Below are 26,695 nucleotides of genomic sequence, written 5' to 3' on the forward strand. Positions count from 1 at the left end.
AGTGTCCCTGTTTCCAAGACATCAGCAGAAAAATATTCTGGTAGAAAAAGACGGCTTATAAATCTGGTTAAGTAGTAAAGTGATAAACTGTATAGGGCCACGAAACTGGCAGCGAGTAAAGCTAGCTCTCTCTCTCTCTCTCTCTCTTTTTTTAAATACAATTTGTCAACGCGAATCTCTATACAACAGCCTCTTCCGGAGGTCTAAGACTCTGCAGCAGGATACGGCCTGACAAAAATAAATCAGATAACGACAGCGAGGACAAGAGAAAAAAAAAAAAGATAATTTATTGACAAACAGAGACACTTGCAGGGACAAGATGAACGGTAAATTCCCCAGCCTGGTGTAGCCTAGCCCTGGCCTCAGATAACAGCCTGAACGAGCAGCAAAGATTTGAAAGACAGGATCTTATTCGAGAACCGTTATTAAAAGGGCCACTGTGGAACCTCAGGCATGTGAAGGGAAGTCTCTGATTGCTACACTCGGAGAGGTGAAACGAATGCATATTATCTTACGACGTCGAGAGGGCTCTCCGCGGACTACAAAACAGCACCTCAGGTGACACTAGGTTAAAGCGGTAGCAAGGCACTGTGGGAAATGTAGTTTTTATTAAGCATCAACCCTAACTCATCCGTTCTGGGCAAAAGCTCAAAAATATCGAACGGTGCCTGGCTGGTACCTCAAATCCTCTCTTAGCCCAAGGCCCCCCCCCCCCCCAAAATGGGGTCAGAAAAAAATGTTCTGTGCATATTGTCCCTCATTTTCCGCGGGTGGGTACAGAAACAGAAAATGCTACTGTATGTATGGATGGAAAAGCGTTTTAGATCACAAAGTTAAACCCTCTCGCTGATGCTCCATTTCCCACAGAAGCTGGACAGAACTGTGCCTGCCTGAGGAGAGCTCCCACAGTGCGGACCGCACTGGCACGGACGTGGCCTCCCTGCCACAGACACAAACACAGGAATACGAGGTAAACAGCTTTGCCAAAACTGCGAGCTGTGACTCACGCTGTGACACGCTCCTGTGACACGCTCCTGCGAGGCGTTCCTCCACACACCCGAGGGGCTTAGCTACCTTTTTTCCCTGACCTTAATTTCTCGTTTCTCGGCCACACAATTAGCAAAAAAAAATCTCTGATGGAGTACTTAAAAATTAAGAAGGAAATACTTAATATATATATATATTTTTTAAAACCTTTCTTAACACAATAGAAGGCCTGGTCTCTGTTACTGTAAATGGCTAGCTTTACAGCGCTACTCTGGCTCCTACTCCAACGCAGCTAAATTACTGCTCACTGGCCCTTCCTCACTAACAAACAGATCTTAACCCTTTCAGCACCAGAGTGCACAGACCAGATCAAGCCAAACGTGTATGAATATAATAAATACAATTTGGACCACGGCTTAAAAAACTGAAAGACATACATCCTGGAAGGGACTTCGTATTGAATAAACCCACTCCGCTCTTTGAGAATTTCGGAACACCCCTACAAATGGCTCTGGTTATTGCCCAGGGCTTCGTACCAGGAGCCAGGGGAGGGCAGGGTAGGGGGGGAAAACCCCCTTCTGGAGTGTAAATACAATGGATGTGAATTCTGACTGCAGCTGGCCTTCCGTGATGGCAGGACTGCAACAGCAGTTATACTACGATAAAACCGTTTCCCTTCCATATGCCACTTCTCATTTCAATCAAGAAAATTAATTCAGATGCACAATATTTGCATACAAATTGGGGGGGGGGGGATTGTGGTGGTGGTCTGTTCATAAAATTATTTATACTGTGCAGAGGAACTCAATTAGAAAACCCTACTGGAAATTAACAGAGGTCAACAAATGGCGGCCTCAAGCCAGCATCTGTCTCATGTTCAACATCTTTTCCCGTTAATTATTTAACAGCTGCAGGAATCCGCTTCTTAAGATTTCACTGAAACAAATGAGCACAGACACATAAGACAAAGGAAAAAAGAGGAAAAATAAAATACGTCTGACGTTTCTTTGTCCTGATATGGAGACAGGAGTGGATAACGCAGTTTCTGCATTAGTCACTCACAAAAACTATTAATACTTCAAACAATGAAAACAAAAAACCAGCTACAGAAATGCGATACAGCTCGAGGAAACACTCTAAGGATATATATTCATTTATATGTACAATGTTATATGACAGTGTATAGAATATCTCTAACAATCTCAATTAGTTGTGTAGAAAAATATTTCCAAATGGCAAAATCCTGAATTTTGTCCAAAGGAATCGTGCCGATTCCACATAGTAACTGGTACAAAGAGACCGTGTACGAGAGCAGATGGTACTGAGGATTCAAATTCATCGTCGTGCGTATTCGCCGTGTCAAAATGGTGACCTACAGAGAATACTGTAATGACAAAATGCCCTTTGTATAAACCAGTGTTGCTTTGGGTCTGTGCTCCTGAATGCTACAGCCACCTCACTTTAGTGTGGGTATGGGTGTGGTGCCCCCTCCCCCCCTCCCAACCCCGCCACCACCCCCTAGAACTACATTTCCCAGCCGTAGCCTGTAGTCCAACCCTGACCCTGCTTCATGGCCACACTGTCTGTGTCTGAAATGAAACTTTACCCTCCCTATATTCTTCATAAGACTAAAAATCTGACCCGTTCTCTTGCAGGAAACCGTAGACGAGCGAACGACAGACAAACCCGGACGAGGACGCCTTCCCTGCTATTGGAGGAAATGCACAAAGTGACACACGAACACGCGGGAGGCTCCGCCCCCCGGTACAGCATTCAGACTGCGTGCGCGCGATGCTAACGGTAGCCCCGCCTCTCGCCGGGGCTTCAGAACGCTCTGCTCGCTCCTGTGAAATACTGGCACCGACTCGAAAAAAACGTTTGAACGGAGAGGAACAAAACCGCTGTTCCCGAGGCCCAGGACGGCTCAGGACCCAGACGCAGGCCATTCCTCATATTGCTTGTATGTTATATACGACCTGCTGTGTTTTTCTGTCCTCCTCTATCGCATCTCCGGTCTGCGTAGTTCAGGCCTCTCCGTACCAACACGGCCACACGTTCCTCCTGTGCGTCAGCAGCTTCTCTGTAGCCACGCCGGGCTCTCAATTTCACCCAAACTCTGGGGGATGCGTCTCGCTAATAAACCAACGGTCCAGCGCCTCTTCTGACCAACCGTGACCTTTTACAGGTTGGGGCTCGAGCTGAAGCCGCCACAACCACTGACCTATGACCTATAAGTACCGCTGGCTAAAACTGGACAGAGCGGCTGGTGAGGCTGTAACAGGAAGCGAAACTCGCAAGCTTTCCTTCCCACACCATGCAGGCAGAGAGAGGCCATCCGGGCTCCAGACCAGAGCCAGTAACAGACCTTAGAGTATACAGAGAGAGCCAGTCTGAACTGGGCCACAACGTGAACCCATACACAGCTCTCCGTTATCACGCTTGTCACCGGCAACTAACAAAGACAGACAACAAACCAGGGCTCTAAAGACAAGGAGAAACAGACCGAGTACGGACACAGGACACCGACGCAGGACCACGAAACGCTGCTTTATTCCGCCGGAGGTGAAGGGGCTGCTGTCGCTGATCTTGAGGGGTACGCCGGCCCAGCAGGCAGTGGGGAGAAGAGGGGGGTCCCCCCCCCCCAGCTTATGTCTCAAAAACACTACATAAAATTCGAAACTTGTAACAAATTACTGACCTTCAGAGACTTTAAAAAACGCAGACACACAAAATAAACCCGTTTGACCGCCGTTATTTGGTTTCCACTAGATCGCGTGAGGAGTTCATTTTCTTTTGTTTTCTGTTGTGCCCAGAGTGCACCGAAACGACAGAACATCAAACCGAAAACTGCTAATTCCCCGCGACGGACACAAAAAATGGAACGGCAGTTTGATAAAACTGTCGGGATGAACCCATGTGACGCGCTAATCGATGCGCGCTGCCTCGCATGAATCTTTTCCTCTCGTAAAAACGAGGCTGTTTTCACGCATCAAAAGGAAATGGCAGTTTCCAGCGGGTGAAGGAGACGACAGATCTGCTTTTAGAATGAGTTATGGGTGGAGCGGCTCTCTCTGGGGGAAAACACTATTCCCTGCAGAAGGTTCCGTCTATTTAAAATAAAAAGGACATTAGGGGGTTACTTCATTTTTTTTCCCCAAAATAATATATTCACAAATGATGGTGTTCAAAACCGTAAAACAGAAGACAAGTCCTGATGTGGTTAAATCAAAAATGACAGCTGAAGCTTCTGCGGATCTCAGTAATAACGCTCGGTCTGTGGAGATATTTCATCACTAGACCAGGACACCGTTCCTCCTGAGCTCAGTGCTTTTTAGGTCCGATCCATAAGAGCTGACAGTTTAACTGGCCCGTACCCAGCGGCCATAGTGATGAACAATGTGGACAGAGGCAGCAGTATGGGTATGGGTGTGGGTGTGGTGCCAAACCCTCTCCCCCAACCCCCCTACCACCCCCGAGATCCCACAGCCAAATGAAAAATGCGACGTGTAAAACTACATTTCCCAGCCGCAGCCTGTAGTCCAACCCAGGCCCTGCTTCATGGCCACACTGATAGAAATGACCCTTTGCTGCCCTCTTTTCTTTATGGACATGAGGCTCCGCTACTGACGTTCTCATGGAGACTGTGAATCCCCCCCTCCCCCCCAGCGCCACTGCTGTTACCCCACCCCACTGCAGCAGCTCTGCTATTCTGATGAAGGCCTGAGCGCTGAGCTCTGCTCTAACTGACACCTCGAACCCGCTAACGCTTCACAAACCCGCTAACGCTCCAACAAACCCGCTAACGCTTCACAAACCGCTCTAGCGCTCCCGGAGGCTTCAGGTTCACTCACCACGGCGGTACACAAACTGGAAGACGGGTAGCAGATTTTTTTTGGCCTCTGTCCGGCGGCCCGCCCGGGGTTCCACTGACCCGCCGCACCCGCCCGAGCGCTGCCGTATCTAACGACGACGACGACGACGCGGCGATGAGCGATTCAGCTTAAGGAAATTCCCCCGCCCGACGTCCCTGGAACACACAGGTCCTGCCTATAACGACGCTTTCCTCGTGAACAAATGAGCAAGACTGCTGCTCAAATGGGTGGGTGCTCACGGCCTTGTGATGACATCACACAGCCTGTGCTTTTGTCATTTCAGGTACAAAAAACAAAGAATTCAAAGAAGCGCACTGCAATGAATGAACTAGGAATACATACACAGCCAGCACACAATTCTCAAAACAAGATTTTTGAGTGTGCCTCAGAGTAAATAAAAAGCGTTATAATTTACGGGAGCGAAGACAGAAATACTACGCCTACATAAATAATGTCTACGCCCATTTTATTTCAGTAACCAAGGCGTAAATACTGATGGGACGTTAAGAAGACCGTGCTCCCTAACGAGGAGTGAGTATTCAGAAACACCGGCTCAAACAAAGACGCAGGAGTTCGGGTTGCCGTGGAGACGGTCCCACTTAACCTCAGCTGGAGCAGAAACACGACCATGGTGGGGTGCGAGTGGGGGGGGCGATGGGTGGGAGTGTTCACGATGGGGGGGTGGGGCGGGGTCAGTGGAAACCGCAGCAGGCACGTTGCTTGCGTGTAAAATATAAACGCTGAGGCAGTAACGATGTACAAGGGCAATGAAACGGACTCGGGTTTTCCTTTTGGAAAGGCAGCTGCACAAGGCTTGGCACAGAGCGAGATTCTAAGTGTTACTACGCGAGGTCTCTGACCCCTCAGAGCCCCTCTTACTGCATTAAAGAGCAATCCAGGAAATGTTAACACACTGCGCTGCGTCCGGATCGCTGGCAAGGCACGACGACATCACAACAGTTCGATGCTTGACGACAGTATTCCTCAGTGCGGTTTAGAAACCAAGGCTACTAGACTCAAAGAACATTTAGGCATCAAGAACAACACCAGAGCATCAGATGTAACCGTGATGACCCCAACCCTGAAATTTTATTGTGCTTTTTAAAGGAGAACTCAGCTGAACCGTTCTCCGGATATTTAAATGGCGTCGTAAATGCAGAGGACCGTACCCATGACCTACTCTCTCTCCGCCCGCTCGCCAAAAGGACGCGGAACAGAGGCCAATGGCGGCGGCGTCTCCACGGAAACGCGGCTTTGGGAGAGACCGCAGCCCAGCCCTCAGCAGGACTCGGTTTGGAACCGAGGGGGGAGAAGCGATGACTGCAAACGGAGGGGAGGGCTTCGTTTTGACGAGGCCGACGGGTAATTGCATTACTCCTTTCCCTCGCAGGTGGAGGTAAAAAAGATATAGCTGGTGAGGAGGGGGAAGGGGGGGGTCAGGCATTTATAACCACAAAGGGTTAAAGGCAGGAGCTGCTTTTGTAGGCTGGGCTGCAACAGGTCTCAAGTGTGTTCCAAGCATACATTTCCCATCATCCTCTATGTGCAGGGCCCAACTATTGCAGTGCTGAGGTTTAAAAAGACCACCTGTTATAGGATGAGATGCTTCTAAGTGCTTGGAAGTTGCTGCTACTGTCAGATATACATGCATACAAAAGGAACTTAGGGTTGCCCTACAAAAGATGTAAAAACCCAGGAAAAGAGATTGGTTGGACATAAAAAGAGCTCATAACCATGGCTTGTAAGGACAATTTAATTGGTCCGTGCTTATGTCCAGCAAAACTCTTTCCGTAGGGCATATTTTCAAAATACGGACACAAATTTAAACAGCAGATATGAAATTTAAACGATACAGAAAACTAGTGATACATCTTCAAAGAACAACCCTAGATGGCCCCATAATGTAGCCCTGCAAATGCAAAGACATAAAAGTTACTCACAACTAGCTAGAGTAAAAAAACGTGAACGGTATAATAATTCTTGAGATGAAACGTGAAATTTTGAATTCAAACTTTTGAAAAGTTAATTATGAGCTTAAGAAAATGTTTAGATACTTTAGAAACACATGAACTAAAATTTATAATGGATTTAAACTCTTTTTTAAGAGTGTCCTAGTGAGCAGCCCTTGTGCTTTATACACCATTAGCTGCAAGTGTTAAGGCTAACGTCTTGTAATTTTTAAATTGTTTAATCTCAATTTTCATTCGGCTAATATAAACATCAGAGACAATTCACAACATTAAGTACATAAAAATAAAGTAGAATAGTATATTACAAGGGCTATCCCAATATGTGCTGTATTAGGAGTACACACGTGTTCGTTTTTTTAAATTTTTTACAGTGACTAATATCTTAACGTGAACTAACCATAAGTCACTAATATACTGCATTTAAAATGGCAGTACGTCTACAAATAAAAACTGCCACTGCATTCAAAATTCTTATTTCGCTGTGCATGCTTATTTAGGCACGCTCAACAGGCTCATACTTCTAAAATACCAGACCAAAGGTTCCGCTATACGTCAACGTAGAGTCAAAACTCACCCCGATTAATTTGATTATTTAATCAATCTCATAAGTGCTTTACAGTATTGTACAAGTGCCGGTGTACCTGTGACTCTGGGTAAAAGCCTTGTGCAGTGCCACACACGTTAGCCAAACCGATGACATTGCCCCTGTACGCCCCTTACAGCCACAGCAGTACCAAAGGAAGAGGAGCTCAAAGCCGGTCCAGCTCTCTCACTGCAGAGACACCGCTCGCATTCTGTGATTCCTCACAGGCCTACACAGATGCTTCCCCCCCCCCCCCCCCTCTCCCCTCTCCCCACGGGACGTTATTCCCATAATTTGCCAGGACAGCCCCAAAATCACAGAAGAAAATGTGATTCGCTGACGCCGAACAGAAGGTGGTGACAACCTGAAGCCCCGAGGTGCTGCTCGAAAGTCCACTTAAGTACTGCCCCTCCACGGTTCTGAAGCCCAGAGACACTTCTGTCTAAGGCTCTGAAGCCCAAAGCCCTGCCCTCTATGGCTCTGAAGCCCAGTGATACTGCTCTCTAAGGCTCTGAAGCCCCAAGCTCCGGCTCCAAAAACCCTTTTGTCTCTCTCCTTGGCTTTGAAGCCGCTCCGTTGAGTTCGGTCCGGGTCTTGGCTTAGAAGCCGCTTAGAAGCCCCCCCCCCCCCCGCTCTGAAATCCTGTCCGCCGCCCTCCTCAGCCCACAAGCCGCTCGGCGCTGCTCTAGACCGACCGAAGACGATTAAGAAAACGTATAAATACACAAAATCAAAATGTCAAATGGATTTCATTCAAGTGCGCTGAGGTGTTCCGTACTCTGCTCACGCCCTCTCGAAACATCGCTTAAATGAACGGTGAAGATAAAATGCACTAAGAGGTGTAACATGAAATCATGAACTGCGAAAGCACCATACAATGCAATCACCTTAATCATAATTATTGGTTGCGTACTTATTTCTTTAAAAACAATATAAATGACACTCAAAATAATCTTCAGTTCATTAATATACATGTATGACAACTACATCTTGTAAGTATTACCCAATACTGCCGGCAGTCTATCAGTCTAAAAAATAAAACAAAAAATGTAACGTGCCCCCTTATAATCCCTTCGATAAAATACAAAACAATTCCATAAACTAACAAAAATCAAATCAAATAAGACATCAAAATGAAAAATACAGCACCTATAAATAAGCAGAACCAAGAAACCAAAAAAAAAAAAAAGAAAAAAACTTCTATATTGAAGTAATCTAAAAGTCTAAAGATATGGCAATAAGTGGAACCTAAAGGTGAGCTACATCATAAGTCATATAACTGATAAAACAGCTTATAAGGAAAGCAGGGGTGGCAGTTGTGCACTCTACGTGTGTGCAGGTATGTACAAATAAAAGCAACGCACACGGTTATAAAACACACTGGAGTGACGCGCACGAGCGTGCGCACACACACACACACACACACGCAAGGGCGGGACACGGCAGAACGGCCAGGCCGCAGCCATAACCCTACCCTCACACACACACAGACACACATACACACACACACACGAGGGGGAGGCAGTGGGCTGGCAGGCACTGGGAGCTTGTGGCATTGGGGGCGGGGGGGGGGGATGGGGGGGCGTGGGTAGAGGACTCGGGAGTAAGCTGAAATCGGACCTCCCGCACGCCGAGGGGGGGGGGGGGGAGGCGAGGTGCCTCCTTCCCCCAGCGCTGTTTGGGTAACCGAAGCCCGCTGGCGCCGCTGAACGTATTCACAAAGGGCGGCCGGAGTGTGGTGAGCGAGAAACGGAAGCCTGGAGCGCCGGCGGCAGAGACCGCGGAGACGGCTCCACATTCCTCAGAGCTGATCTAGAGCACACAGTCACATCACTCGCTCGGGCACGGGATCAGGCGTTATCTAGAACATTCTAGGAAGGGAAGTAGGCGGGGGGGGGGGGGGGGGGTGAAAACTCTGACTGGGTAATCTGTCAGAACTGCATTCTGTGCATGTGGAAAGGCCAGGGAGGGAGGGAGGTGGTGGTGGTGGTGGTGGGGGGGTATTTGAGAGGGGGTGTGTTTGGCAGTGAGACTCTGGCGAACCCTCTTTCGAGGACTCGGGCGGAGCGCGGGCCTGCACCTCTTCACGTGACCGGCTGCTTTGGTATCAAAGAAAACGCTCCTTCTGCGCCCCTCGCGGAACGGAAAGAGCAGAGGCTCAGACGGCCTTCCCAAGGTCGATTCTTTGAGTTTTCAGCTCCACGTTATTATTACTATCTGTACTACCCGAGAGGGAAACAGGAGCCAAAATGGCGCCCTTTGTGAATACGTATCAGAGGGAGAAACCGCCAGGAGGAACCGGTCGTACGGGTCAGTTACACGGGTCTCTCCCCTCTCCCTAAGACGCACCGTGCGCTGCGTGTGAAGGTAACACGTGACGTGGGGGGGGGGGGGGGGGTTTGGGGGGTTTACATGACACACACACGTACACAAACGGTGAGTTCAAAAAGGGGGGGGGGGGCACCGCGTCCTCCGCGCGTCCCCCTCCGAGCTCCGCGGGCACGTTGCGGGGGGGTTGCGAGTTCGCGGCCCGAGAGCTCGGGGGGGCACGTGGTAAAGCCAGCCGGGCGCTGCTCTCCTCGCGCCCGCCGGACGGAGGAGGAGAACGCGATCGATCCGCTTCGCCACGGCGCGGGCGAAACCCGCTTAGTGCTGCAGCCCCCAGGTCCAACTGCCTGCCCAAGTATGAGGTCTCAGGGGTGTGGTTTTGTGGTTATAGATTTAAAAAGCAGGTTCTTTTTTTTTTTGTCTTAAAAATATCTAGACTGAAATATTTCTCCATGTGTACATACGTTTTTTTTTCTTTTCTATTTAAGCTTTCCTGATATTTTTTTGGCCTAAAACGGAGTGTATTAAACAGACTCTCCTGATGGCCCGTGTACAGATCCAGATGTCAGTTAAAGCTATGAAATAAATGTGCACTACTTATCAAAGAGCTCTAGATCACTTACGAGAAATAACACTAAGTCAGCTACCACAAGATTTTTTCGGATTTTTTGTTTGTCCTGACATGACCTTTTTGTTTTTTAAGTTAAAAAATATGTGAATTAAAGTGATTCGTTCATTATTCCTTTTCAAAGTTTTAAAACAGCAAGTGTTCATTATTATTTTTTTGTCTTTTTTTTTTTGTTTGTTTCGCCTCCCATTATATCTAGGAATCCCAAACTAGGATCGTTTAGAGTCGGCAGACTGTGCAATCTCTTAGTGGCAACCAAATTGCTATAAAAAGGTGTTTTTTTCTTTCTTTCTTTCTTCCTCCTAGGAGAAAAAGAATTTGAAAAAAATGCTGATTCCTTCTAAAAGTAGTCCATAGTGTACTGGAGGTCCACGGCCATTATATGGCCAGCTTAATGGAGAGTACTGCAGAGACGAGCAGAAGGATGGACTCGGTCCTTCTCCCGTATTTCTAAGTGCTTGGCTTTTGTTCGCGATTTTTCTTCGTTTTACTCTTCTTGATGTGTAGCCAAACAAATGCACTGGAGAAATAAAAAAAAAACAAACAAAACAAAAAACGAAGAAACAAAAAAAACCGAAACGGAACCTCTAAGGAAAACACACAGAACAAAGAGGGAAAAAGGCGAACGCTGTAACAGTTATTCAGCTCGACAGTGCGAAAAAATATCGCTGAGAAGATGCCTTTGCCCAAACACTCCGAGGCGGCCAACGAACCTCTCCGAGGAAAAAAAAACAAAAACAAACGAATAAATTGCTTTTTTTTCCTGACAGTTTTCATCTCTGAAACTGCGAAAGAAAAAGAAAAAAATATATACGGGAATTAATGCTCCATAGTTCAGAGTCCGGTATCGTTTGTTTTTTTTCGCACCGATGGCCGATGGTGTTTGGGGCCCTGTGGCCAGCAGGGCTTTTAAGTGCTTTTTTTAAAGAAACTTTTCTTTATTTTCTTCTCTTTTTCAACTTTCCCCGTTTCTCCCTCTTAAGAAAAGACGATGTGAGAGAGGCCGGATGGCCTGGCCACAGCTGCGCAGCCCCGGTTGCCCCGGCGGGGGCAGGGGGAGGGGCTAAGGGAGTGGGGGGGGGGGGGGGGGGGGGGGGGGGTGTGTCATCAGAACTCCCACTCGGACGGCTCCTCGCGGCTGGCCGCCTTCTCCAGCCGGTGGATGATGTTGTTGAGGTTGGCGGCTTTCTTCTTGCGCAGGCTGCTGTCCCTGGGGTTCCTGGCGGCCGCGGGCGCCGCCTCGGGGAAGCTGAACAGGCCCCCGATGGCGCCGCCCTGGTGGCCGCTGGTGCCCGGCGCGCTGGAGGCCGAGGCGCCGGCGGCGGGGTCGTGCTGGGCCGGGGAGCGGGCCGCCGGCGTCCCCGGGCCCCCCTCCTCCTTGTGGTCGGCGGGCCCCTCGGACTCCGAGGCCGCCCCGTACTCCTCGGGCCCCGGGCCCCCGCCGGCGGACCGGCCCTCCACCGTGCCGTCCGACTCGGTGCCGTCGCAGCTGTCGCCCTCGCCCGCCTTGCCCACCCGCGCCGACGGGGAGCCGCCCTCCCCCGCCGCCGCCTGGATCTCCTCGATGAAGAGCTCGCGGCGGATCCTCGACCTGGGACGACATCCACCGCCATCAGCGTCACCATGACTACAGAGCATCAACACAGACTCAGGCTACGCTAACCTCACCGCAGCAGGGCTGATTTAGCACAGCGCAACACAGACAGAATGGGGACAGAAAGCCTGCTGAAGGGGAAAGAAAAGAAGAAGGAGAAAAACACACATAAGAATAATCCCCACACCTGTAATTGTGGAACCAGTTGATGACGGTGCTGGTCTTGAGGTTGAGCTGGCTGGCCAGCTCCTCGATGGTTTTGGGGGAGGGGTAGGGCTTCTGCTGGTAGGCGCGCTTCAGGGCCTCCTTCTCCTCGGGGGCCAGCACCACGCGGGGCTTCTTCAGGTGGTGCTGGTGGTGCTGCGGGCTGCTGCCCTGGCTGAAGTCCGAGCCGGTCGGGCCGCTCTCCGCCGGCTGGCTGTCGCTCACCGAGCTGTGGCGCCGCTTCATGTAGGCTGGAAAGAGACGCGCAAGGGAGCGTCAGACATGTGCGCACCGCAAACATACACGTAAGGGACCGTCAGACATGTGTTTTACCAGATTTCACCTTCTAGCTGGTCACCCTTCCCTTGAGAATAGAAGACAGTCTCTTAATGCATTTATCAATTACAATATCATAAAATACTGTTCAACTACTACCTAAAAAATCTCAGGTAGTAGTTGAACAGTCTCAAAAGATCGCATCAGGTGAAATGACTGGGCAATTATACAGAAGCTTTTTATTATAGGGGTGACATAGCTCAGGAGGTAACAGCGGCTGTCTGTCAGTCGGAGGGCTGCTGACTCGATCCCCCGCCCTGGGCGTGTCGAAGTGTCCCTGACATACAAGCAAGACACCTAACCCCCAATTGCTCCCAACGAGCTGATTGGTACCTTGCATGGCAGCCTTTCACCGTTGGTGTGTGAGTGTGAATGGGTGAATGAGAGGCATCAATTGTAAAGTGCTTTGGACAAAAGCGCTATATAAATGCAGTCCATTTACCATTTATTAGCCAGCTATCGCTCTTGATTAGAATTGAAAGTTCATTGCTACTGACAATGCTATCTTAATGTGGCAATTCAAATTGTCAATCATTTTTACCTAACCGACAGTAATTCAAAAAAGAACTACTAAAAAAGCTAATGCTGTTCCACCAAAGAATAATCACTCAAAACCCCAGTAATTCCTCAAATGTATATTTAAAATCTTCATAGGAACCATAGACCATTACATGAAAGGTAAGTAAACAAGACATTTCCACACTCGCTCCAAGCTGAAATTAAATGTATCACGGGCAGCCAAACTTGGTTTTCTATTTTAAACACATTCTAATGAGTGACCATAGCTGTAACTCAACCGCATGCACTGCTGTGCAGTTAAGGCTAGCGTGCAGGACCAGGTACTGACACCAGGGGGCAGCATCATCCTGCGTCTGGCTCACAGACACACCAGTTTTCGCTTCTCAGTGCGTTCCTAGTACATAATTTAACACCACTGAACCTAAATCTGCGCATTTTATCGTGTCATGGCATTCATTTTGATACATATCAAGTCTTGCAAGGCGTGGGTGTGTGTGGGCGTGTGGATGTGTGTGTGTGCCCACATACCCATAAGATAGATAGGAGGAATAATTATAAAGTAATTTAGACATGTAGAGGCATTTATTTCTTAATATTCAGGAAAATATTAATGACCTAATGTTTTAAATTTTTCTAAGAGATCTTTCCCAGACAATGAGATGCAGCAAATTAAATCGTGAGATTCTCAGTAAGTCAGGAGACGGGAGTGCAATTTGGGGAAAAAAAAAAAAAAAAAAACACAAGCCAATGCAGAAAAAAGTAATGAGTAAGTAAGTAAAGTGATTAAGTAGGTTAAATTAAATTACTCGCGGATTTTACCCCACAGAGAACAAAGATCACATGTTCAGACGTGCAGTGTTCTAACGGCTGTGTCTGCATTATGTGAAGATCAAAGACCTGGGTGGCCAACCGCAAAAAGACAACATTTGGGTCTTTATGTTTCATATTTAAGCTGCATAGAGAGACATTTTTCCTGACTGGCGTTCCTTGTAGTGACTTGAAAGGGACGCGCCACAATGGGTTCCATTTCACACAGAATTTCCGTGGAACTGTTTCCATGGGCGCATCACCGGTGTCTGGAAATGTATGTGTCATTTCAAAATTTTTGTTGTTGTTGCTTGTCCGTGTTTCACCTGCAATAGTTGCATTTTAAACACATTTGAGAGCCTTAAAAATTCAGGGGAGGATTTTGTGTGCATGTACCAAATGCGGAAAAACGGATTTAAAAATTTTGTTTAAAAATTAAATGTATTTCTTGTTGTGACTGCACAGTAAGTTATTCTGATGAAATCGGATGGTTTTTACGGAGGTCACGCAGGTCTGCCTCTCTTCAGGGGAAAAACCCGAAGGCAGAATCAGACCCGCGGGGCTGCGTGTAATTTCAGCGTCTCGCCCCCCACCCACCGAAGGGCCCGACAGCCAAACCGAACCCAGTCCCCTTCAATTCGCACCGTCGTCACGGCGATTTTCGTCCGGGTTTTATGGAAAGAGCAGCCGGCTGGTCCTGCGTGACCGGAGGTCCCAACCGCCAAAATCCGGCTGGAAAAGTGCATTCCAGGCCTCGGCGTCCTCCGTAAATAAATAAAAAATAAATAGAAATGAAGACACAGCCGCCGGGTGCAGCCCGTTTGACTCATAATGAGCAAACAGTGGTCTCCACCCGAAAGGACCAGTAATGTCATTCCTACCCCCGAGAGAAGTGTTAAACAGGCCTAATCACTCCAGGAATGTGCACTTAGCTTACCGCGGAGAGGGGGAGAGAGAGAGAGAGAGAGAGAGAGAGGGGGAGAGAGAGAGAGAGACAGAGAGAGACAGAGAGAGAGAGAGAGAGAGAGAGAGAGGGGGAAAACACGGCGGACGCACTGGACTTTAAATAAGCAGGCCCCGGAGACGCACCGGCCTGTCATATCTGATGAGAGCGCTGACATCTATCTCCCCGATCAATCCCGACAGCGGAGGGGGAGGGGGGGGGAACGGCGGGGAGCCCCGAGAAGAAGGCTCAGGTTTTTATTCGCCGCCCGGGGGACACGTCTGGACCATTAAGAGTAAAAAAAAAAAAAAAAGGAGCAATCAAAAGAGGGCCTGGTGTGATCCCTTCTGAGGCGGTGTGTGTGTGTGTGTGTGTGTGTGCGCCACTCGCGGTGGGGCTGGCCGACTGGAACGGGGCGCGCGGTCAGGGCGCAGTGTTTTCGGGAAGCAGGAGGACGACTACAGACACACGCACGCACATGCATGCTTGCCCACACGCAAGCATGCACAAACACACACACAGACGCATGAACTCATACGCGCGCACATACATGTACGCAGACATACACACACTCCCAGAATCAAGATGAGGAAAATTAAATGCGTAGAACACAAAAAATGTGGATATTGATTTGTTACTGAGGAGGCGTATATATATTTGCCACAATGGTTTCTTCGAAAAACCACACAAGTGGCATTAATTAAGCTATAAATCGCAGACTGGGAGGTACCACAGTGTCGAAATGCCCAGACATGTATATTAGCTGTCCCAGCCTTCTAACTTTTATACCCGCCATTGTTGTACAGTAGGCCTTTGTGTTCTGTTTTTATAATGTAGGTCCCGATTCAGCCACATGTATTAGTCATCTGTCATAATGCATACCAAGCGAAAATAACGTGTGTGTGTGTGTGTGTGTGCTGAACCTGTATGTGTGTCCATCTGTACATGTGCCTGTGTGTATATGCGTGCGTGTGTGTGTGCATGAGCATGTGTGCATGTGTGTGTACTGTATGTATATGTGTGTGTATACGTGTGCGTGCGTGCGTGTGTACGTGTGTGTGTGGGTGCGTGCGTATGTGTATGTGTGTGTGTGTGTATATGTGTGTGTGTGTATATGTGTTGAATGGGGCAGCAGGTACTAAGCCTGCTCTCATTACCCTTCTTCTCCATGCGCTTCATGTCCATCAGCTTGTCCACGTTGCGCGGGTCGCTGAGCCACAGCTGCATGCGCACGAACGGCTCCCGGCCCTTCAGGCTCAGCTTGTGCCAGGGCTTGGGCCGGGCCAGCAGGTCCGACACCGAGCCCTGCGTCAGGCCCAGGATGGTCTCCCCGAACAGCCGCTGCCCTGCAGGACGCAAGCACAAAGAGCCGCCACGTTAGCGCTCAAACAGCTAGCAAGTTAGCTCACAAACAGCTAGCACGTTAGCGCACCGAGCCCTGCATCAGGCCCAGGATGGTCTCCCCGAACAGCCGCTGCCCTGCAGGACGCAAGCACAAAGAGCCGCCACGTTAGCGCTCAAACAGCTAGCACGTTAGCTCACAAACAGCTAGCACGTTAGCGCACCGAGCCCTGCGTCAGGCCCAGGATGGTCTCCCCGAACAGCCGCTGCCCTGCAGGACACAGGCCTGGAGAAACCGCTAATGGTTAGCCAGCCTGACCCCTATACACAATCGCCAACACACAAACGGCCAAAACTGCACCACTGATCCTATAGTTTTTTAGCTGTTTTTTTTTTTTAGAAATTAAGTTTAATACAGATTTGTTTTAGGAGGAACACAGGCCCATTGCAGGGCTCTACACTAACATTTTTTCCAGAGAGCACCAGCTATTAAGATGAAAAATTTAGGAGCGCCACTAACGCAGCCCAATTAGGAGATGCGCTCCTAATTTATTCTTCCAGTTGGCACACATCAATTTTCAGGAGCAAGTGCTCCTAAAACAGGAGCTCTGTATTGCGTGTAATGTTTGCCTGCTGAATTCCTCACGCGATACTGGCCTTGCTGCAGGTGCCCTCGATTTGTCACAGCACTGCTGAGACTCGCCCGCGCGCAGATTTCACACCTCCGACGCATGTTTACGCTCCCATAAAAAACCCGTGTGCACCGACTAGCTGCTAACGCTACGCTCCCATAAAAAACCCTGTGTGCACGGACTAGCTGCTAACGCTACGCTCCCATAAAAAACCCTGTGTGCACCGACTAGCTGCTAACGCTACGCTCCCATAAAAAACCCTGTGTGCACGAACTAGCAGCTAACGCTACGCTCCCATAAAAACCCTGTGTGCACGGACTAGCTGCTAACGCTACGCTCCCATAAAAAGCCTGTGTGCACGGACTAGCTGCTAACGCTACGCTCCCATAAAAACCCTGTGTGCACGGACTAGCTGCTAACGCTACGCTCCCATAAAAACCCTGTGTGCACTGACTAGCTGCTAACGCTACGCTCCCATAAAAACCCTGTGTGCACCGACTAGCTGCTAACGCTACGCTCCCATAAAAAACCCTGTGTGCACTGACTAGCTGCTAACGCTACGCTCCCATAAAAACCCTGTGTGCACGGACTAGCTGCTAACGCTACGCTCCCATAAAAACCCTGTGTGCACGGACTAGCTGCTAACACCACAGATCAGTTCAGCGCGCTCGGCTTCTGAAACCGCGGCCTGGCTGCTGATGGTGCTAACGGTAAACGCTGGCAACCAGAGTGGGTAAAGCAAGGCAGGCTCTCTGGGACATGAGAAACTGCTGTCTGGAACCTAGGCCAGCCTCTTTTGGTTGTGTGGTGAAGAGGAACAGAGGAAAACACCCCACTTTTGGTTGAACACACATTGAAAGTACTAAATCTTAAATAAGTGCTTAATACTTAAACATTTAAAGAGTAAATGAATAATATTCTTGGCCAGCATTTAAAAAAAATGCCTTAAGTTAATGCTGATGGATTAATAGTTGGATGCAAATTTAAAGAAATGCATCAAGTGAAATGGCAAAAACAGACTCAAAGGTTCACATGCTAAAATATCTCCAGGTGTTAATCTGCAAAAGCACTGGAAGGGAAATCTTATTTAGGTGATTAAAAGTTAAGCTCACAAAAGGCACTTCTTTAAAACGGATGAACAGATATTAAAACCGCAATTACAGGTACCCCAGTTGGTTCCAACACTGGGAACCACAAGTGAAAATTTCATGAAATGCCTGAAAGCACTGCCCGTGCACTGAAGCCACACACACACACTGTGCGACGGCCATTTTCTCTTTAATCTGCACCGTTTCCCTGGAGAACTGCACGCACGGTTCAGAAATGGCCGCCCAGTCGGCGCTGCGCAGGTCAGCTTAACAGAGGAACCAGACAGGAGAGCAGAAAGGAATGAGACAGAGGTGAGAGCGGGGGGCGGGGCCTGGGGGAGGAACTGAGTCCGCCTGTGAAATGGCGATGGGCGGGGCCTCAGGAAAAGGGTCACACTCCTGCATACTGCAGCTGAGACCAGGCCCTGAGTCAGCACACTTGCCTACTACTGAGTATAGAGTTTACATACATACAGTTTACATACTTGCATGCAGAGTGTGCACTCAATAGTAGGCAAGTGTGCCGATTCAGACCGAGACCCGCTCTCAGCCTGATCGATTCGCTCATTATGCAGAGGCGGTCCCAGGACAGGCCAGTCCCCTTTTGGGCAGGGCAGCCACGGTGAAGGGCTGCAGATTGACAGCCTGGGCTCCCCTGCCTCTGATCTGGTCTTATAGGAAGGCCACGCTGCTTTTGGGAAGATTAAGCACGTCTCAATGCAGACGGCTGTTTTCCCCCAAAGCAAGCACAAGCACTAAAGAAACCTAACGGCTGGATATCGCGTTAAAGTGACTTTCACAGCCCCGACTCCTCCCCTTTCCCCTGGCTCTGATGTCACTGGTCAGAAGCGGCCGTGCTCGGTACCCGCGCTGCACTTTTTATCGCCGCTTGCAGACGCTGTATTTCCGAGACGAGCCAAAGCCTTTTTCCGCACCGCTCTTTGAACACTGTTCAAGAAGCGCAGCGCTTGCCAATCTGCCGGAAAGCCAATGAAATCAGTCCGGCCGGCCCTGCGGCGTGCGGAACGGGGGTGGGGGGGGGGGGGGGGGGGGGGGGGGGGGGGGGGGGGGGGGGGGGGGGGGGGGGGGGGGGGGGGGGGGGGGGGGGGGGGGGGGGGGGGGGGGGGGGGGGGGGGGGGGGGGGGGGGGGGGGGGGGGGGGGGGGGGGGGGGGTGAGGGGAGGGGGGTGATAAATCGAGGCCGAGCCCCTCGCTCTAACGCGAGCTTCGGCGCCGGCAGCGGGCGAGCGAGAGAGGAGGCGGCGGCGGCGGCTCCGTTCCGCATGAGAGTCGCCGCGGCGATGCCCGGTCAAAGCGCTTAAATGACAACATCCATCTTTGTGGCGGGAGAGGGGGCGGGGCGGAGCGGACGAGGGGGCCGCGATCGGCGGGCCGTGCCGGCGGCGTAATGCCGCTGCCGCGGCTCCCCGCTCCCTCTCGGCGGGACGGGCGAGCCCGGGAGGAGGAGGAGGAGGAGGAGGAGGAGGAAGAGGAAGGAGGCGCGAGGGGAAGTCTCATTACAGAGAGGCAGTGACGGAGTGGAGGGGCCGCAGTAATAGGAGATGCCTGCGGGGGCACTGGAGTGCACTGCCCATTACGGCTGAATGGGGCCCACCCCGCCGCCGCTGCCGCCGCGCGCCCAGGGAACCCATTAATCATTGCCGCCGCCGTCGCCACGGCGATCTCAGAGCCGCGGACGCACCCCGCCCGGGCGCTGTCTCCCGCTGCGCGCAGCCGCGGGTTACTCCAGTTCAGTCCTCTGGGGCCGACACCCCTCTCTCTACACGCAGGACAGGCCGACACCGCTGCCCTCTGCTGGAGAAAACGCTCCCTGCAGGCTTAGCGGTTTACAGCAGAGCTACTCAACTCCAGGTCCTGCAGGCCGCAAACCATGTGATCAAACCATGGGCTACACCACCTGATTTCACTAATAACTTCACCTCATTGGGTTGGGAAGTAAGCTCATTAATTAAATCAGGTGGTGTAGTGCATGGTTGGAGCAAGTACCCGCAGACTTGAGTAGTGCTGGTTTACAGAGTAGCCAAAGAACCAATCAGAGTTTACGGTCCTTAATACACTTAGAATACCTTCCTAAATACTGGCAGGTTCAAGAAAATTGTGTATAAAGGCACTGGACTGGATATTTAATGGCCACTTGCATCTGCTAGTGGAGACAGAGAGCTGTATTATTCATACTATTAATCTTTTATTATTTTTGATGGTCGATTAGTGAAAGCAATGACAGCTTTGAACTTTCTCTACGGGTACGCATATTATAGCATAATTTTATTAGCGGCACGATTGGTTATTGCTTTACCTCACAACCAAATGACTGTGACCTTATAGGTGCCAACCACATAATAGAGGGGTGCTGGGGGGGGGGGGGTGGATTTTTAGGGAGGCACAGAGGGCGGTTTGGTGGTCCCGCACTCACCGAGGTTGTTGTCGGTCAGCACCTCCTTGACCTTCTTGGTGATGACGTAGGTGTCCAGCTCGGGGGACATGGCCACCATCTCCTGAATGCTGAGGCTGGGGTGTCCCGGGACGGGCAGGGGCGTGCCGGGCTGCGACTCGGACGGCTCGCTGGGGTCCGGGGCGGGCGGCTGGCTGGCCGACTCCCCCAGGCTCTTGACCGACTCCTCTGCCGAGCTGAGGGGCGACTCGGGGGCCGGGCTGCAGCTGGCCGAGGTCTTGGGGGTGTTCTCTGCGGGCGGGACGGGCGAGACGAGAGCGGGGTCAGAACCGGGGGGGGGGGTCCCGCGGCGGGACGGCCAGCGCTGTGCGCCGCGGCTCCAAACAGCCTCGGCGCATTCAGACTGAGGCTTCGCTCCCATTCCTCCAATTACACACTAATACGTTCAGCATGGCAGACGTCTGGCCAGCTCTCCAGTAATGCGGCAGCGGCAGCTGTTTCTGCAAGCATGTGGGGAACAGCGCCGAGCTCAAATCGTCTGAGTCTGCGTTCTAGAGTTCCGCTGCGTTCAAACCAGCGGCGACTGTGACATCAGCACTGGAACGTTCAGTAAAGAACATCCTAACGACACGTTTGTGACCTCACACCTTTAAGGAAGTGAGAACCAATTTGCTGATGCAGGGAGTCCTCCCGAGCGCAGCTCTGAAATAAAGAGGTAAAACCATTTCCGTGCAGGTGCTGTTTCAACAGCCGTCGCGGCGAAGGAGAAGTCTTCCTGCGGTAAAAATGTGGGGATAGCTTCAAAATGAGGAGCCAGGAAGGGGGGAAGAGGGGAGAGGAGAGAGGGGATGGGGGAAGGGGGGAAGAGGGGAGAGGAGAGAGGGGACGGGGGAAGGGGGGAAGAGGGGAGAGGGGAAGGGGGGAAGACGCGAGGCGTTCGAAGCGGCTCGGAGTTGGCGGGAGAGAGGCGGAGGGAGCCGGAGAGAGGGGTGATGGATAGGGCGGACGAGCGCATGCGGCCGCGTTTACCACTCAAACACCGCCGCTGTCGTGTAATGGCGGTAAACCCCCCACCTAATGCGCAGAGATAAATATTCCTGCTGCGGGGGGGGGGGGGGGGGGGGCGGCCGTGAGGCAGAGAGCCCCCCGGCGCGGAGCCTGACAGTGACGAATATGCGGCCATTACGCTCCAGCGCATGTCTGCTCGCGCTTAAAGTCGCCCCCTCGCCCCGCGCGGGCGTGGCGGGACGGCCTGGTCTCTGAGGCGGGGTTCGGCGCTCGCACACGCAGGGCTCAAAGGGCCCGGCGATGGCGGCTCGCCTTCTCCCGCGAACCACCACATCGCGATTACCGCCGCGAATGAGCATTCCTGAAGAGACGCGTCGGTCGCTGCGAACACAACGCGAGGCTTCGCTCTGGTCTCCTCCGTCAGATAGCAAGCATTCTGACAGACGGGTGCTCTGGTACCGCAGAATTTCGAGGCAGGTTTCCGAGGTTTATTCCCACCACTCCCCCCTCACTCCTGTGCCGTCTGGGGAGAGAGCAGCGGGAGTGATCCGAATCATCGCCTCGTTCAGCGAATTGGTCATTTTCCCCGGCTCCCTCCGCATGGCTGCGTGATGCCCCATCGCACGCCCAATCAACTCCCCTTCAAGCTGGACCCCAGTCAGTCAGGGAGGGCCTGGGAGAGGGGGGCTGCCCGCGCACCAGCCGAAATAAGAGTCCAATCATACACCAAACCAGAGAGGGAGAGGGCCTGGGGAAGGCAGCCTGATCAGCTACAAATAACAGCAGGGTCAACCCCGAATACGTCGGCCATTTCACACCGAGGGACAAATTTCAGACCCGCTATTTAACGGAGAGAGGAGAGAACGGCCGTCTGGAACCCGTGACAGACCGAATCTGTGAGCGTTGAAAAAGCCGGCTGCAGCACTCTCCCCTATCTACACCCTCAGCTACACCCTCGTAGCGCTACGGCACGCAGCTCTCAGAAGAATCACGCTCTGTCTGACCGCAAGCCCAGCGTTTCAGAGGCTGTTTACTCCCGAAGCGTTCGCGACCGCTCTGAGCCACCGGCCGCGTTCGCACGCGAGCAGAGAGAATCGAGAACGCCTTTTAAAAACGAGTTCCGACTTCACACTCGCACGGAGCCGATCGCACGCACGCGAACTCAGTGTCCCGCGAGCACGGTTTTACGAGCAGCCCGAAGCGCGTAGCGCGCTACGACGCTAGCGCCCGCGTTCGGGCTCAATGAGCCTGCAGCTGCTGAGACGGATAGCGGGAAGAGCTAGCGCACGCATTCGGGGAGAGAACAGAGGCCGGGAAGGCGTCCAAGGCAGATGCCTGCGCCGTTACCCGCAAACCCTATTTTAAAAAAAAAAAGCCCTCGCTATTATCCGCCAAATCTGCTGGCTTGTTACCGGGACAAAGGATAGCGAGATGCGCTTGTGTACGCGGCTGCAAACACGGCGGCGACGAACTGAACGGATTCAGAATAACTCAGGCGCTGTTTACACAGCTAATAATTTGTTACAATTAGGAAAATCACCGGGATAATCATTCGCACCACCTTATTTGGAATACAATGTGAATATGATTTGTCGCAGGAGTTTCTGGTGCTACACGACAGCAGTGAATGTCGATTGGCACAGTACTGCATTTGGGTCATGCTTCTGTTGAATTTACAAAACATGCAAATTGGGCAATTTCAATAATATAAAGCAAAGAATCTGGTTGTTCTATAGAACTCTCTTAATATTGTGAGGTCATAAAAGGAATTCTTGAAAACCTGACTATTAACATTTTAGAAGGGTAACAGATGTGATTAGAATGTTCTTAACTGAACATTCTAATGCTGATGCAACAAATCACAAATGGTAACTGAAAGCAATGTTCTAGAACATACAACTTTGAAAGAACATTCCAGAAAATCTACTCTTCCAAGGGTCTACAGAGTCTCAGGGTCCATGTAAACATGGCCAGTGAAGAGACTCCGTCAGAGACTCCAGTGAGCGGTGAGAACAGCAGCGCAGTGGTCTCTGGTGGCAAACCGGTGTCGGAGGAAGGTGCCTGGGGGTCAGTGCGGCAGGAATTTGGCTGCTTTTCTTTCCTGATATATCTTACAGGATTAAGCAGGCCCCACAAAATAAAATAAAAAAAGTAAAAATTTGATGTCTAGCAATGCACGTGACAGAAATGTCTATTTCCTTTTTGACGTCTGGTTGTTAAGAAGTAACAACCTGCTTTCAGGAAAATATTTGAAATTTTAATCAGTGCCTCACAAAGTGGGCTCTCTCTCCCTCCCTCATTCCTTCCACCCCCCTCTCCCTCTCCCTCCCTCCCTCCCTCCCTCAGCCCGAGCACTCCGCTCTGCTCCGCTCGGCTTGGCGAGGCGAGGCTGGCTGGCTGGCTGGGGCTGGCCGCGGCCCTGAAGTGAGCAGCCAGGGGAGCAGTCAGATGCGATCATCTTCGCGGCGCGCCGGGGGACGCGGCTGGGAGGGAGCCAGTCAGCTTGCATCTCCAGCTGGGCCCGCTCGCCGGCTGGTGACATTTTAACTGGCGGCGCGAGGAGCGAGCGGGGAGGGGGGGGGGGGGGGGCGAGCGGGGAGGGGGGGGGGGGGGGGCGTACAGAGGGGACCAGGGAGGACGGGTCGTCCTGTGACACTGCCAGCAACGCACGGCGAAGCAAAGCGCAACACCCAGGGGGCGGAGCCACAGGGAGTGGGGGTGGGGGGGGGTTACACTGGTGGAGAAAGAGAGAGTTGGTGGAAGACGCTGAGAGGAAAAACAGAAAGAGAGGGAGATGGATAGAGAAAGAAAAGAGGGACACAGAGACACTGGGAGAGAGAGGGTTGGGGGGACAAAGGAAGAGAAAGAGTGGGGGGGGGGTAGACAGAGAAAACAAGACAGAAAAAGTAGGAGAGCAGTTGGGCTCTGGGCCACAGAAGTTACAGAAGTTGTTTTTTAGAATTTTTTAGAAATTAGTTTCTTCTCAAGAATCTGAACAAGCCACTCCCTAAAATTCTAAGCTCATGGAGACACAGAACTGCACGTCCTTCAGGAGAGCCGGAGGCCGCCGTCGCTCCGCCAACCCTCAACCGTGCCGCATCGCTGGGGAGATTCGGCGAAGCGGCCGCAGACACCGGGCCGGAGGGGGGCCGGGGGAATGTGCTGTACGAGCACGCCCTCACCGGGGAACGCCGGGGAGGGAACGGGCCGCAGCGTCCCAAATTAGAGCCGGTATCTCACGCGAAGCAACACCTCCAATCCGGAAGGGCAAACGGGCATTCAGGGGAGAGGATGCGTTGTGACAGATGTGGAGGCAGAGCGTGCGGTACCTGCGGCAGCGGGGGAGTTCGGTGGGGTGGGGGGCGGGGGGGGCAGCAGCTCTGTGCGCTAACCCCAGGGAGGGATGCTTTTAGCCTGGTTAACCATCGCCATCTAATGAGGGTCACAGAGGACGGACACCGGCCGGGCGCTCGCCGCCCGAGCCAATCACCGGAGGGGAGGGGGGCGGAGCCTGTGCGAGACGCTCAGCAGGATGTGGGAAAGAGAAACTTTAGTGGCAAGAGCGCAGGAAAAGCCCCCGATACACTGCACTTAAAATGGCACGCGACTCACAATCCCCATCGCACCCCCCCCCCCGGACCCCACCCCTGTCAATCCCCCATCTGTGCCACCGCATTTCCTGTGTATCGGCTGGAGCGTTAGCGTAGCGCAGGCTAAGAGAGAGAGAGAGGCATTACCCAGCCTCCTAAAGCCGTCCCCATTACCTCAGCCCCTCAGATAATCTGCCAATCGGGTCACGCCCCGCCCCGTTACTCTAAACAACAGCCCGCGCTGGCGTGAGGGCGCGCTAATGTGCCTTTTGCTTAATTTTTTTTTTTTTTTAAATGGGACGCTCTTCAAAAAGCCGTTCCCGGGAAGACCCGGCCGCTATCCGCCGAGTCCTCTAACAAGTGGCACATTAAAACCATCACGGTAACATAATGTCCTTTTAAATTCCCCCTCTCTCCCCCACGGCCCGGGCTTAAGCCGAAGAGGCCAGCTGACATTTACGTTTCTTTTTAAGCTACGGGCCCATTTTAAAAGCCATTAATTTCCTATCCTCTTTTTTTTCCCCTCTCTCTCTCTCTCTTTTTCTTTTTTTTTTTCGGTTAAAGTCATCACTGTAATCTATATATTGCCCTGCCTAATTTGCGGTAAAAATGATTGAGAAAGGGTGCTTAATGTGGGACAGGCAGTAAATGCGATTCATCATGCTCGCGCTTCGCGGCTCCCGCTGAAGCCCCCTCCTCCAAACCCCCCCCCCCCATCCCTCCACCCCCCCATCGCCCCCTCGCTCCTATTCATCATGCGATCGGCTGATTATTTGCATATTAATCAGCCGCTGGAGCGTGAGCGCGGAGTGATGTGGCTGAACGCGCCGCTGTCTAAGGGGGAGGGGGGGTGGGGGGGGGGGGGGCAGTAATTATCATACATCAGCGTTCTGATGGGGTAATTGATTACTACAGCTTTGGGAGGCCCTGGGGGGGCCCCCCGTTCTGTACGTACCCCAGACTCCGCCCCCTAGCCTCCCTCCTTCATAACACAGGCCAAGCCTGAAAACATCACAGCCTGCCGCCATTACTCAGAGACCACACGCACTGCGCTACACCCAAAACCCACTCTACACACGCACTGCGCTACACCCAAACCCACTCCACACACGCACCGCGCTACACCCAAACCCACTCCACACACGCACCGCGCTACAGCAAAACCCACTCTACACACGCACTGCGCTACACCCAAACCCACTCCACACACGCACTGTGCTACACCCAAACCCACTCCACACACGCACTGCGCTACACCCAAACCCACTCCACACACGCACCGCGCTACACCCAAACCCACTCCACACACGCACCGCGCTACACCCAAACCCACTCTACACATGCACTGCGCTACACCCAAACCCACTCCACACACGCACCGCGCTACACCCAAACCCACTCTACACACGCACTGCGCTACACCCAAACCCACTCCACACACGCACCGCGCTACACCCAAACCCACTCCACACACGCACTGCGCTACACCCAAACCCACTCCACACACGCACTGCGCCACACCCAAACCCACTCTACACACGCACCGCGCTACACCCAAACCCACTCCACACACGCACCGGGCTACACCCAAACCCACTCCACACACGCACTGCGCTACACCCAAACCCACTCCACACACGCACTGCGCCACACCCAAACCCACTCTACACACGCACCGCGCTACACCCAAACCCACTCCACACACGCACCGCGCTACACCCAAACCCACTCCACACGCACTGCGCTACACCCAAACCCACTCCACACCCGCACTGCGCTACACCCAAACCCACTCTACACACGCACCGCGCTACACCCAAACCCACTCTACACATGCTACACCCAAACCCACT

At 51.9% G+C, this 26,695-nt stretch overlaps 1 protein-coding gene across 1 annotated transcript in view; it reads right to left on the reverse strand.

Annotated features, from left to right (window-relative positions):
• Positions 1-11,462: 11,462 nt before the first annotated feature.
• The window catches only part of cux1a (cut-like homeobox 1a), a 44,118-nt gene continuing 28,885 nt past the window's right edge, over positions 11,463-26,695 (reverse strand). The window contains exons 13-16 of the mRNA XM_035435221.1: positions 20,266-20,535; positions 15,929-16,117; positions 12,150-12,417; positions 11,463-11,959 (exon numbers count right to left, since the gene is read on the reverse strand). Of these exons, the coding sequence (XP_035291112.1) occupies positions 11,476-11,959; positions 12,150-12,417; positions 15,929-16,117; positions 20,266-20,535 (1,211 nt within the window). The 3' untranslated portion in view covers positions 11,463-11,475. The remainder of the gene's footprint in view (positions 11,960-12,149; positions 12,418-15,928; positions 16,118-20,265; positions 20,536-26,695) is intronic.

Source organism: Anguilla anguilla, chromosome 9, assembly GCF_013347855.1.
Source record: "Anguilla anguilla isolate fAngAng1 chromosome 9, fAngAng1.pri, whole genome shotgun sequence".
NCBI classification, from domain to species: domain Eukaryota; kingdom Metazoa; phylum Chordata; class Actinopteri; order Anguilliformes; family Anguillidae; genus Anguilla; species Anguilla anguilla.